This window comes from Rhopalosiphum padi, chromosome 2 (assembly GCF_020882245.1).
Source record: "Rhopalosiphum padi isolate XX-2018 chromosome 2, ASM2088224v1, whole genome shotgun sequence".
In the NCBI taxonomy this organism is placed as follows: Eukaryota; Metazoa; Arthropoda; class Insecta; order Hemiptera; family Aphididae; genus Rhopalosiphum; species Rhopalosiphum padi.
In genome coordinates, this window is record NC_083598.1 from 21,151,065 (window position 1) to 21,165,143 (window position 14,079).

At 26.6% G+C, this 14,079-nt stretch overlaps 1 protein-coding gene across 10 annotated transcripts in view; it reads left to right on the forward strand.

Moving 5' to 3' along the window:
* The window catches only part of LOC132919340 (basement membrane-specific heparan sulfate proteoglycan core protein), a 154,363-nt gene that overhangs the window by 120,347 nt on the left and 19,937 nt on the right, over nucleotides 1–14,079 (forward strand). For 5 of the 10 annotated variants that reach the window (XM_060980885.1, XM_060980884.1, XM_060980889.1 and 2 more), the window contains 26 exons: nucleotides 526–636; nucleotides 1,233–1,352; nucleotides 1,576–1,725; nucleotides 3,823–3,951; nucleotides 4,285–4,470; nucleotides 5,634–5,834; nucleotides 6,605–6,664; nucleotides 8,755–8,888; nucleotides 8,978–9,071; nucleotides 9,641–9,778; nucleotides 9,851–9,982; nucleotides 10,152–10,265; nucleotides 10,342–10,535; nucleotides 10,627–10,851; nucleotides 10,914–11,216; nucleotides 11,284–11,471; nucleotides 11,577–11,721; nucleotides 11,971–12,128; nucleotides 12,198–12,337; nucleotides 12,420–12,487; nucleotides 12,695–12,835; nucleotides 12,894–13,031; nucleotides 13,100–13,243; nucleotides 13,311–13,513; nucleotides 13,606–13,831; nucleotides 13,899–14,066. In XM_060980885.1, the coding sequence (XP_060836868.1) occupies nucleotides 526–636; nucleotides 1,233–1,352; nucleotides 1,576–1,725; nucleotides 3,823–3,951; nucleotides 4,285–4,470; nucleotides 5,634–5,834; nucleotides 6,605–6,664; nucleotides 8,755–8,888; nucleotides 8,978–9,071; nucleotides 9,641–9,778; nucleotides 9,851–9,982; nucleotides 10,152–10,265; nucleotides 10,342–10,535; nucleotides 10,627–10,851; nucleotides 10,914–11,216; nucleotides 11,284–11,471; nucleotides 11,577–11,721; nucleotides 11,971–12,128; nucleotides 12,198–12,337; nucleotides 12,420–12,487; nucleotides 12,695–12,835; nucleotides 12,894–13,031; nucleotides 13,100–13,243; nucleotides 13,311–13,513; nucleotides 13,606–13,831; nucleotides 13,899–14,066 (4,010 nt within the window). The remainder of the gene's footprint in view (nucleotides 1–525; nucleotides 637–1,232; nucleotides 1,353–1,575; nucleotides 1,726–3,822; nucleotides 3,952–4,284; nucleotides 4,471–5,633; nucleotides 5,835–6,604; nucleotides 6,665–8,754; nucleotides 8,889–8,977; nucleotides 9,072–9,640; nucleotides 9,779–9,850; nucleotides 9,983–10,151; nucleotides 10,266–10,341; nucleotides 10,536–10,626; nucleotides 10,852–10,913; nucleotides 11,217–11,283; nucleotides 11,472–11,576; nucleotides 11,722–11,970; nucleotides 12,129–12,197; nucleotides 12,338–12,419; nucleotides 12,488–12,694; nucleotides 12,836–12,893; nucleotides 13,032–13,099; nucleotides 13,244–13,310; nucleotides 13,514–13,605; nucleotides 13,832–13,898; nucleotides 14,067–14,079) is intronic. The other 5 variants (XM_060980887.1, XM_060980893.1, XM_060980886.1 and 2 more) reach the window with 3 other exon arrangements.

Genomic DNA, 14,079 nt, shown 5'->3' on the forward strand with positions numbered 1-14,079 from the left:
TTAGATATTTAAATAATGTTTAATTATTTTATTTTATGTTTTCTTTAAATAAATTTAGTCATTAACCTTTTAAACAAATTCAATTTCGATTTTGTCAATAGATATTTGTAAAAGTCCGAAATATTAAGCTGTTAGAAAGCTATTATAGGTAGATCCCTTTTTTTTTTTGTATATTTTGTATTAAAAACTTTATGTTGTATAGCTAATTTATTATAATTATATATGTGAATAATAGATAAAAACAAATGTTTTTAACTTATTATAATTTATGTTTTTTGTAATACTATAAACTTAACAATTTTAATGAAATTGGTACGTTCTTATTTATTGTATATACAAATATAATCTAATTAGTTTTAAATTTTTAGTACTAAGTATTAAATAATTTAATGTCTTATAAAAATAATCATAGATTTTTCATTAAGTTGTAATTAGATATTATAACTTATAAGATATTACATAAATATCTAGGTGGCTGATTTTTTATTTTAACCGATTTATCGATAATTTATTTTATCATCACAGAATGTACTGCTGGACAATTCAAATGTCATCTTACATCGTTTTGTATCGAAAAATCTTTACAATGCAACAGAATAAAAAATTGTCAGGACGGTTCGGACGAAGAAAATTGTCGTATGTTAAAAACCAACTGAGTCAAAATTTAGCTTGGAATTCGCCACACACAAATGTGTCACACGTCTAGCGCTAAAATCTCTTTACACTTAGTATAATTGTCATATTATACCAGAATAAATTTAATTTATTTAATAAATAGACACATTACAATAAATTAATTTATTAACCACACGTCTATACGACAAAAATATTTATAGCTACTTATCATACATAAGTTATGAGTATAGTTTTGCACTAAACATTAGAATAAAATTGCTACGTTAGCTTTATACGCTGCAAGCATATGTAAAATTACTTAAGCCTTTTTATGTTTAACTGTATATGCGGTTACATAATATAATGGCACTTGTCTAAAGGTTTTAAATAAATTATTGGTGGTGTTTTAAATTTTTTTTAAATGGGATATATTTAGTATTATTATCACTCATCATATGTATTATAATTTAAATATCATAGTACATTTGATAAACTTGCACTTGAGGCTTTATGGAAAACGTTCGTAATTGTGTATTGTCCAGTATATTGCTCCGGGTTAAATACTACACTGACTTTAATAAAGTGATTATAAAAAATGTTGTTATAATGTTTTACAGCTGAAAAGGTTTGTGATGAAAATTCATTTTCATGCCGAAGCACAGATCAGTGCATTGATAGAAGAAAAGAATGCGACACACGGATTGATTGCGATGACGGATCTGACGAAGAAAACTGCTGTAAATAATACACTTTATTATAAATTATAATGCTAAATTTATAACATTCAAAAGATTATATAGTGCACTTTGTATACAGTGATTTATTTTACAGCTGCAGACTCGCGCCCCGCAGAAACCATAACTCTTTTGAAACAACGTTTATAGTTGTGGACAATGATACATAATATAATGTACATATTTAAATTCTAAAATATTAAATTTTTTATTATTTATTGTTTAGCTAATTGCGGCCCTGAAGAATTCCAATGTCACAATGGTAAATGTTTGTCCATCGACAAAAGATGCAACGGTAAAACTGAATGCAGCAACGGTGAAGATGAGGTTAATTGTGGAATACCGGGTGGTGACAGTCTTGTCAGTCTTGGTACAGGTACTATATTATACACTTCTTACGTAATTTATAATCTTCTTAATTTATATATAGGAAGCCAAATTACTATATTTTATTGAATCTTTCGATTATAAAAATAAACTGTTACCTATAATGTTGTCATTTTAACGGTTGTTGTCGCTTTCTAAAAATAACACTGGTGTAGAGAATATCATGTCGCACTTACATATTCCACAATGTACTACATTAAAATGTACTTGTATTATAATAATTGTACTTATAACATGGCTTTTCACCGAATGCACACAAACTTCATACCATTTACGCACATCTATTTAGTTCGGTATAGTTAATAATAAAACCACAAATAAAATATAAGCAACACACAAAAAAGCTTTGTATCTATATACATGCAGTATTACATATTATTTTAGTCACATTTGACGCTAAAAAGTTTTAAAAGGATATTAAGAATTTTCGTTAATGCTAAAGTTTAAGGATTTCAAGTAATTCCATACATTTATTGTTATAACACAATAGGAATACGTATTATGTGACAAAAAAATTAAATATTAGTAAAATCAGAATATTCAAGATCAAATAAAAACTGATTTGCTTATAAGTTTGAAAATACCTTGATTCTTTAAACAACTTTTGTACTAGGTTTACATTTTGTTAATATTATATTAAATAAAAATGTGGATTTGTTACACGCTAAATGTACTCATAGTTTACTTTTAGGTAAACTATTTAATTAAGGGAACTAGCTGCTGATACAAATAAATAAGAATTTATAGTGTACTTAATACAAAATTCTTATTTTCTTAAATTATTGTCAAAATTTTTTTTTTTTTTTAGAATTTGAATTCGGGAAATTTTCTCAGATATTTTCTAACTTACTTGATCAGTATTTAGTAATATACTTAATTGTCTTAATTGCCTTTATACAATTCATTAGAAATTATATTATGCTGAAATTATATATTATACTACATTTAAAAGCAACTATCACGAATTTCAAAAATAAAACAGTTTCTTCATTTAGGATATAGGTAAAATAGAAGAAAAAAAAATTTATTTCATGATTAAAATTTAATGATTGTTTTACATATTTTTTTTTATATAAATTAATGTTTAAATATGTAAAGCGGTTACTGGTTTATTGTGTACTGTTAACGTGTTACGTGTCTTTTTATGAACATATAACCTACGTGGCTACGTAGAATATATAATATTCATATAATTATATATTTATTAATATAATGAATAAGTGTAATATGTTTGAATTTGACTGTACAGCTTAGGATAAAATCTAGTGAACTTATTAATCTTTATCTTACCTTGCATTCTCTTTGAATGTCTTCATAACTTCTATGATGTAGACTTCAAAATGTATTAATTGGATTATAATAATAATAATTATACTATAGCAATATTCTTTGAGGCATATAAAACGGAATACAATATATATTTTAATATTTTATTTATTAACTTAATATTAATTTGTATTGTCTTGTACGGCTGTATTTCTGTATGATTGTTGATTACTGATTAGTTATAATTTATATAACTTTAACTTATATTAATTTATAAACTTATAATTTATGAATACTAAAAGAATAAATTAATGTCAATGAAAATCAATCATTAAAAATGTATTTTCCTCCTACACGGAAATAGTTATTAGGATAATTAAACGCAAACTTAATAATTTCATATAGTAGCAAATTAAATTAGGACAAATAGAACTATTTGGTTTTTGTTGTAGGTTTTATCGATTTATAGAATTATACATTATAAACGTGACAATGAACCATAATTTAAACGTATTATATTATCATTATTATTGTGTGATGATTTAACCGTGCCTTCAGACTACAGCTTAACAAAAAACAAAAACATTTTCAAAAGTTCATTAGGTTTTGTCCTATCTGTGTGTCACGTATATAGTAAATATATATGAAGGCAATTATAATATGTTATGTTATTATAACACTTTTATTACATATTATATAATATACTAGTTGATAATAACGTAATATATTATAGGAAGTTATATTAATAAATAACATGTTATTTTCAATGTTCACGTTCTTAATATTCTAATGCTTTTCTTGTGGCACGCTTGATGTGTAGACCCCATGCTCGCACCTTGCGCTGAATCAGATTTCACATGTGCTGACATGAGTTGCATACCCTTGTCGAGGTCTTGCGACGGCCGTTCGGATTGTCCGGACGCAGAAGACGAGCGGAATTGCACAAATGGTAATAATATTAACAATAATAATAATACGACAGCATTTTTTTTCATTTCCTTCGCAGTCATAATGCGCGCACATCAGCTATAAAAATGTATAATATGTATATTATATTATGATTGATAGTAATAAATGAAATTTGAATTTCCAAAATATAAGAATATAATAATTGTTATAACTTATAACCTAGATAATAAATTATAATTTATAACTATTATGTATAAATTATTAAAGGGCAGCGCATTTTCGTTTTTATTGTTTTTTTGCTTGTATTCTGGTAGTTATGTGATATATTGTTGTATTTTTGTTCTGTGGCTTTTTGTGTACTACTATCATGTAGACAGACCATCGTTATCGTCTGCAAACACTAATCAGGCATCGTCACCGGTCACCACATCTCCTTCTGCAATTGCCACGGTGTGTTTTACCAACGAGTTTCGATGCCACGACGGAAGTTGTGTGAGCATCCATTACCGCTGTGATGGTATTAACGACTGTAAGGATCAAAGTGACGAATTGGACTGTGGTAAGTACGAACCACTGACGAAGTATGTCAGTCGTCTCCGTCGTCATAGCATACAACGTTTTGCTCGGGTGGACCTGCTAAATTGGTCAAATTTGATAAGAGCTTTAGGCTTTATCGTTGGGCTTATATGTATCTGTGTATTTAAGTATTGCGTAGTATAAAGACAACAACATGTTTTTTCTTCCATTTAACTTTGTAATATTATAATATTTTATATTTACTTGCTTGGAGCAAAGAGAAGGACAAACTTTTTTTGAATAATAGAGAGAAAAGTATTTTTTTTTAGTACACCTATATATTGATGAAGTCCAAGCTGGGGAAGCTGATAGAAATGTGAACAATAATAAATTTTAGATTTTGTTCAATATTTGTACTTAATAAAACTAACTAAACAAAACTTGATAAAATAAAATATATTTTTAAAGTTTTAAATATATGTACAAGTGAACATATTTTTATTTTAAAAGGGGTTCAAAAATATATGTTGGTACGATATTTATATTTACAGTCACGTATAACAAATACAATTTGAATTAAACTTTATAACTTTAAAAAAAACCCAACATTTGTATTAACTTAAGTTTATTTTTCTGTAGATATTTGTTTTTTATAAGTCACATGGTATATGTGAATGTGATTTGGTATATATTCCAAATACTCAGGTATACCTACTGACTGTTAATCAATATTAAGCTATTAATTAGAACTCAAAAGGATAATCCAGTTTCTTATATTGTTTAATGTTAACATTTAACTATAATGTCATTTAAATCATCATTAGTACCTAATAAATTAATTTCATTTCACAAATAAGTAATATTTGCTGCACGTGCGTTCATTACCTAAATAAATACCATGTGTCATACAACTAATATACTATATATTATTCTGAGTACATACATTTATAGTGTGTAACTTCAGTAAATAAACTGCTTTTAAAATGGCATGGAATTTCATCAACTTAATCAAGATAGGAATTTTATTAATTGATAATTCATTTGACAATTTTTCATAAATTACACATGTATATAATTATACTATAATCTCATTATAATAATGAGAATGATTCTCCATCAACATCTTTTTCGTGATAATTAGAATTTCATGTATTGCTATTTGTTTTAAACTCGTATACATTAGCTTTATAATGGTTTTGTCCACAGCTCCCACGACTATAGTGACTCCCAACGTCACTAATATTGAAACCACCACTGTATTATACCCGCAGTACCAAAATCCTTCTGTGTTCGTAACCTGCAACTGGAACGAATTTGCTTGCCGCAACGGTCGGCAGTGCGTCCCGAAATCGGCGAAATGCAACAACAACTACGAGTGTCAAGACTATTCGGACGAAGACAATTGCTGTAAGTTTACTACTTACACAGGGGAATTAACCTAACTATTAAATAATATAGTATAACTCAAAAGTTTCAACATTTACAAAATTAAAAACTTACAACCCTCGAACATCACGTTATTTTAAAAGTCTTTAATTGTTGATTTAATTATAGGTATATAACAAGGTACGAATCTATAATTCATTAATTATTTTACTTAGACTTTAAGGTTACTGACCTATAATTTGGTCTATAGTTTGTTATAAAATGTATTCTAAAAATCATATACCTATATATCTGTCTATGTTCATTATATTTTTTTTATTGATTTTTCTCCTAATTATTTCCCTCCGTCATCTATAAACACAATGTATTGTTTTCATTAGAATACAGTAGAACTTCGATTATCCGAACGCCTATTAACCGAACGTCCAATATAATATTGCTACATTTGCACAAATTCTAAATTAACCGGACGAGAAAAAAGATTTAACGGCTTAAAATTTTTTTTTTAAATATGTTATTGTATTTATGCTTATTCTTTTTCAGTTAAATATTATAATAAAATTATTTGTTTATTGTTACAAATTTCAAATTATAGTACATACATATTAATAATAAATACATACATACAATATATTCATACAATTATATAATTATATAATTTTTGATATGTCATATATCAATCATCCGGATATTTACTTAACCGGACCACCCTTGACATTAATTAGTCCAGATAATCAAAGTATTACTGTATATATATTTTTTGACTCAAAATTAAAAACATTTTTTTTCAGATGGAGCTCCAGATGGTTTAAATCTAAAAACATATCCCAATGAACAAACAATAAAAGAAAGTAAGTGAAACCTCTCATCTTTGTTACGAATTTATATTTTTAATTTATTTATTGTATATTTTTGTACATACTACATTCTACTGAAAAATATTCAGTTTATTATTCAGTTATATTTTAAAGTAACACTTTTTAATGTAATCATAATGAACAAAATCGCACGTATAATCAACATCTGCATTTAAAATAGTTCACTGTGATGAAATTTTAAATATTTTATGTTTTTCTGGAATGCAATTAACATATTTTGCATTTAATATCTATATATTACTATTAACCAGCTGTATTGCACAATATTGCTACATTTGCACAAATTCTAAATTAAAAATTACACATAATTTTATCATATATTTATTTTAGAATTTTTTTTTTTTTATTATAAGGTATAAGAACAATCCTTATAAATAATTTAAATTTATATAAAAAAAAATAATAATAATTTCTAACTGATATAAAATATTAATTATTGGACATTTTATAAATTATTATTATGTCCACTGTTATGGTTGTTGTTTACTCAAAATAATGATATTTACGTTAGATCTTATTGTTAGTCTTATAAAGTTATAACTTAACTAAATGTTTATCATTTAATAATTAATATTAATGCAATTTTGTATTTTTGTTTATTTCCCAATATGCACTCTATTTTTGATTTCTTCTTACTAGAATCTAAAGGTAAGACCATTTTATTGGATATTCTCGGGTGTTTGATTTATGAATATTTTTCGTATGCATTACTATGCTGAATATCATGCATGCCAGGGACTCATATATTATGTGTATCATAAAACATGTAGATATTTAAATTATTTAACAGTTTCTATACTGCATGACAATCATTATACGCATTACAAAAATATGCATAATTAAACTGCAACATGTTTGTATTTTTATTACAAAGTATTGTTTTTAGGACGTTTGCATGACAATTATTTAAAAAATCTATCAACACATATCACAAACTAATATATATTTAAGTCTAATAAAATTATGTTTTGAAAAAAAAATGGCAATAACTATACAATTTTCTATGAATTTAATGTGAAAAATATATAGCTGGTATGTCAAATGTACAATTAATGTTGAACAATAATAATATGAATAATATTCAATAAATAATTTTGAGTATACCTGTCATATTTTCAGTATAATATTATCGCTCATCGTAATACTCTAATAGTAATAATATCAATGTTTGGGTGTAAAATAATTATACAGTCATTATTGTTCTGAGCACAAAGAATCAATTAAATCTTAACACAAAAATAATTTAATGATCTATCTAGATGATTTGAAAATTATTATTTCTTAACATATAAATATCAAATATCATGCAAATATTTGGAATATTTATATATAATTCATAATTAAATAGATTTTAGATAATGTATAATGTATAAACAGAGTACATACCTAATAAATAACTAGTATGAACATAAATTATTTGTTAAGAAAGTTAAGAATTATCAATCGTTTCTTGAAAAAATGCTCTTACTTACTTACTATTGTACTTAATTACTATATTAATTATTTCAATTTTATATAATATTATTTAATAGTAAAATTACATTTGATTAATATTTTTTGTTGTATAATTAAATATAATTGACGATTGAATAATTTTGATGATCAGTGCGTCAATTAAATTAATAGTATAACTAAAACTATGGATTAAAGTTTAAAAAAAATATTTATTTTTTTTCATACAATTATTATAAAAATTAATAATTTGGTTTGATTATCCTAAATGCGGGCCTATTAAAAAATTGACGGAAATGCAGATCTTTAAAATGGGCAAATCTCTTTATTTAAATTTTTGGACACTGATGGTATTATTATTAACACTATGTGGAGTAATTTTTGAATAACAAAATAGTAAAACTTAAATATTTAATTACTTATCTATAATTATAATTACCTAGTTGATGTATTGTGTATTTTAATAATATAACTATTTATAAGTGTACATCGTTTATAAGTCTTTATTTAGTGTTGCATGTTGTTCGCATGTCATTTTTGGTTTGGGTTTTTTTATTTCAAATATTTATATTTTACATTAATATACAATTATAATTATATTCGTTGCGTAGACAGAGAAGTAGTATTTCAATGCAGAGACGAAGGTCCTCTGAGAGCACCTGTTAGATGGTCTCGTGGCAATGGACTATATTTACCTTCTGGGTCTAGGGATATCGGAGGCCGATTAGAAATGCCTAATATCAAGGTAAACTTATATTTACCTATTATTATTCATCAATTCATCACTTAAAATGCTAATAAATTTAAAATAATTATGTATAATATGTAATATAGGTTGAACACAGTGGCACATACGTGTGCGAAGCAATCGGTTTCTCAGCTTCAGACCCTGGATCCCGCGTATCCGTCTTCCTAAAAGTAGAGCCATGTAAGTAAATATCTAAACATTATAAATGATACGTTTAAATTAAAAAAAAAAAAAAATTATAATGCAAGCTGCACGGAAACATAAATATATAATACCAATTATAAATAATAAATGGAAATTTGGTTTACCTGCAACAAAAAATTTTAATTTTAATCGCTACTCAGGTATGTACATTATTGAATCGAAATTCACAATAAATTGGTTTTATTATGTGTATTATAATAAAATTTATTTTTTACTTTGCTGACCTTTGTATTTGATCTAAATGTAAGTAAATTGTATTATTTTAAAACCTTTTAATTGGTAAATTATAAAATAAACTACCTATATATTTTAATGTATTTATATATATATTAGGTATTTTTAATACCTATTCAGATTATCTGTAGTGTAAATTGTGATTAATACTCTCACGTCATATAAATCTATAAATGGCATATTATTAATTAATAATTACATTTTCAATGTATGTTCAATATTATTTGTTTACCTATATATATATATACAAATTGTTATTTTACCTATATATATTATTTTAATTGTAATAATATTTTTGATTTATATTTTAGGGATTGATGTAACGGTTCGGCCATTAGAATCTTGTGGTTTGAATGAAGCTACGTGTTCTAATAAACAATGTATATTAAAAACAAAAGTTTGTGATGGCCAAGTAGATTGTTCAGACGGATCAGATGAAACCCGTTGCAGTATGTTTAGATTTAATTAAAAATAAACATACCTATATATATATATATTTAAATTACATTTTTCATTTTTAGATATGTTTGGATGCCAACCTAACGAGTTCCGCTGTAGTAATAAAAAATGTATACTTAAAACTTGGGTGTGTGATGGTCAAGACGATTGTGGAGATAATTTTGATGAACAGAACTGTGAACAAAAATTATCGGGTATGTAATGAATATAAATATATTTTTTTTATAGAATATACAGATATAGGTAGCTTGGTATGTCTGTACTAGACGTCATTATAATATATTGGTATATTATAAATTATAATTGATTTATGTATAATAAGAACTAAAATATTAGTTTACTAAATCTTTTATTATTTTATAGATTCTCGCTGTTTATATAGTGAATTTGAGTGTAGAAATAAAGAGTGCATTCCAAAATCTTTCCAATGTGATTCTCAAAGTGATTGTTCAGATGGAAGTGATGAAATTGGTTGTCGTAAGTAGAATAATGTGTATACCTACATTAATGATAACTAATTACTTTATTTTAATGTTTTTTAATTTAAATTTAGTTCCTGTACAATTCCAAACTACACCTCCTCCATTGATAACACTAGAAATTGGTGAAGTATTCATAACAACATGCAAAGCTGTTGGTGTACCAACCCCAGAAATATCATGGCGATTGAACTGGGGTCATGTACCGACAAAATGTGAAATGACTAGTGTCAATGGATTTGGCACACTCACTTGCCCTAATATTCAAGTATAATTACTATATTATAAAATTAATTTATTCACACACTTACGTCTTATACATAGTTTGAATTAATATGTGCCTATTTTATGGATTTTAGGAAGCTGATCAAGGTGCATACAGTTGTGAAGGTATCAACATACATGGGTCCGAAATAGCAGTACCAGATACAATATTAGTTGTGAAACCATCTAATATAATTCAACAAACGTCATGTCCTAAAGGAACATTTAATGATATAGCTTTATCACAAAATGATTGTATCAACTGTTTTTGTTTTGGAATCTCAAGTAATTGTAGAAGTTCCAAACTCTTTAAGATTCAGGTTTGAAAATCTCGCTTTGTGTTTATTCGGGTTAAACTAATCTAATATTTTGTTTCTTCTAGAATACACCATCATTGTATCAACTTAGAATAGCTAATGTTCATATTGAACCTTCTTCATTTAGAGTAGAACTACAACCAACAAGTTCTAGTGCTCATCAAATAAATGTTAATGGTAATGAAGCTTTACAAGTGTTTACAGTCAATAATGCTTCAAGGCAATCTGAAGACATATATCCATATTTCAAATTCCCAGAAAGTTATTTAGGCAATCAGCTTAAATCTTATGGGGGATACATAAAATACACAGTTAGGTATGAGGGAAATGGAGATCCGATTACATTCATACCAGACATAATTTTGATTGTAAGGAATTTTATTTATAATTTATACTAATTAACGAATAAGGAATGATACTTAAAATTTTCATTAGGGAAATGGTATTAAACTTATGTATTTTGGTCCGGAAACAACAGTAGGCTTGGATACAGTTGTATCAGCTAAATTATTTACTAATGTTTGGAAAAAAGAAAGTACCAGTACTAGTTATTCTGATGATACACTAGCAACTAGGGAAGATGTCATGATGGTTTTAGCTAATGTGGAAAATATTTTAATCAGGTATCCATCACATTAATATTTTTTTTTTAAATAAAGTTCTGATGTAATATATTATACATATATAACATTATATTTAATACTTATATTGTATTGATTGTTTAAAAGGGGTCAATATGTTTCTCAACAATCTGAAACAAACATAAAACATATAAAATTGGACTCTGCACAAACATTGAATAGTGTAAATGAACATGTAGCATTTGTTGAAGAATGCCAATGTCCAGCCGGTTATACTGGTCTATCATGTGAAGTAAGTGTCAAATGTATTAACAATACAATTGAATCTATGAAAAATATTTATTAAATAGACTACGAATTATATTTCAATAGGTACTCATTTCCAAAATGTTTATTATGAGTTATGAGGATTAAGTTAATTATTATTTACTTCCTTCGTATTCGCATCTTGTTATATGAATATATTTCTTCTATTAACATTTTACACAGTTTTTTATTTGTTTGTATTATGCATGTTTAAATATTAAATGATTTTTTATAGAGCTGTGCTCCTGGATATGTACGCAGACAACAAGGTTCCTGGTTAGGACAGTGTTATAAAGAAGATACAGAAGTCTGTCCTACAGGAATGTATGGATCTCCACCAAGAGGAATACCATGCAGACACTGTCCTTGTCCCTTAACATCATCTGGCAATCAGTAATTTACAATTTTTTTTTTTTTTATTAAAATCTTTATTTCTTTTAAATAATTGTTTGTCTCTTTTAGATTTGGTAAAGGTTGCTACCTAGACACTGATGGATTACCGACATGTAACTGTGTTGATGGATATGTTGGACGAAGGTGCGAACAATGTGCCTCAGGATATTCAGGAAATCCTTTACAACCTGGAGATTATTGCAAACAAGGTAAATAAACTAAAAACTAAGATTATTATTAAGAGTATATGTATTTGCAGTATACATACCTTATAATATATTAACTTTTCAGGTATATGTGATGTAGCTGGTTCAATATCACCATTCCCTGATGAGAGAACTGGAAAATGTGTCTGCAAGGTAAGTCTTAATATATTTTATAATCACGGAATAATTTAATAATTTTGCCAAATTATATTTGCTAATGCTGTCTTATTTACTGACACTTGTGGTAAGTAAATATATAACTATTACAATAAAATATTTTTCCTATTTTATGATTTTAATAAAAAACCAAAAAAGTCATGTATAAAGTACAAATATTATTTTTTATTAACTCCTAATTAGGATTATACAACTGGTGATTTATGTAACCAATGTAAGGCTAACACGTTCAACATTGCACCAGATAACCAATTTGGTTGCATTAGCTGTTTCTGTATGGGTGTATCCAATCAATGTACCAGTTCCAGACTGTATAGACAAGAAGTAAATATTATTTAACTCATTCGATTTTTCACTATGTATACAAACATATAATTTATAGGTACACGCAACATTCGCAAGGACCAACCAAGACATCAAATTAATTCAGCGTAAAAATTTTGTTCCTTTACCAAATCTAGTAGTGGATTCAAGTACAAGAGAACTTGTTTACTCAGACTTTCCTCCAGGCAGTCAAGAAGTATAAATAATCACTATTAAATTCTGTACTGGAAAAATATTTTTTTTTTTATGCAATGTTATTATTAGGTGTATTATTGGCAATTACCTCCACGTTTTTTGGGAAATAAAATAACTTCATATGGTGGTTCTCTTAGTTATATCTTAAGACATGTTCCAGTTCCAGGTGGTCAGTCTTCCAAAAACAGTGCACCAGATATCGAACTCATAAGTGTAAACATTCAAATAAAAATTGCAATTTGAAATATTTCTGTTGTCATTATTTATTCTAAAATTTTAGGAAAACAAAATCCGATTGTTGCATTATAGCCGTGAAAATGTAGAACCAAATACTTTAAAAACTACATCAGTTAAGCTATTAGAACAAAATTGGCAACGACCAGATGGTCAGGTTGCAGATCGTGAACATTTATTAATGGCTTTAGCTGGTTTGAAATTCATATTAATTAAAGCAACTTACACAACTGGCACTAAAGAAGCAGCGTATGTATATTTATAGTGACCATAAATTAGTAATAACTAAACATTATGCTGTTTGATATAATATTATTAATTATTATTATTTTCCATCATAGTATACAGTCAGTAACGCTTGAAATTACTGATTCATTCAATACTGGCAAAAATAGAGCTGTTGAAGTAGAAGAATGTTTGTGTCCAGAAGGATACAAAGGTTTATCATGTGAAGATTGTGCTGTTGGTTATACTAGAAATGGTCAAGGTCTCTATTTAGAAATATGTGAACCATGTACATGTAACGGTCATTCAAATCATTGTGATCCTGACTCTGGAATTTGTGTTGTATGATATTGCTCAATATTAAAAATTATTAATTATGATGTATACTATATAAATTCTAAACTTATAGAACTGCCAAAATCATACAACAGGAGATACATGTAATGAATGTTTACCAGGTTATACTGGTAACCCAGTTAAAGGCATACCATGTGAAGCTAGTGAAGTGATTCCAGTCTGCGATTGTGATTCTCGGGGCACTTCATTACCCTGTCAAGACAATAGATGTGTTTGCAAAGTATAAAAAAATA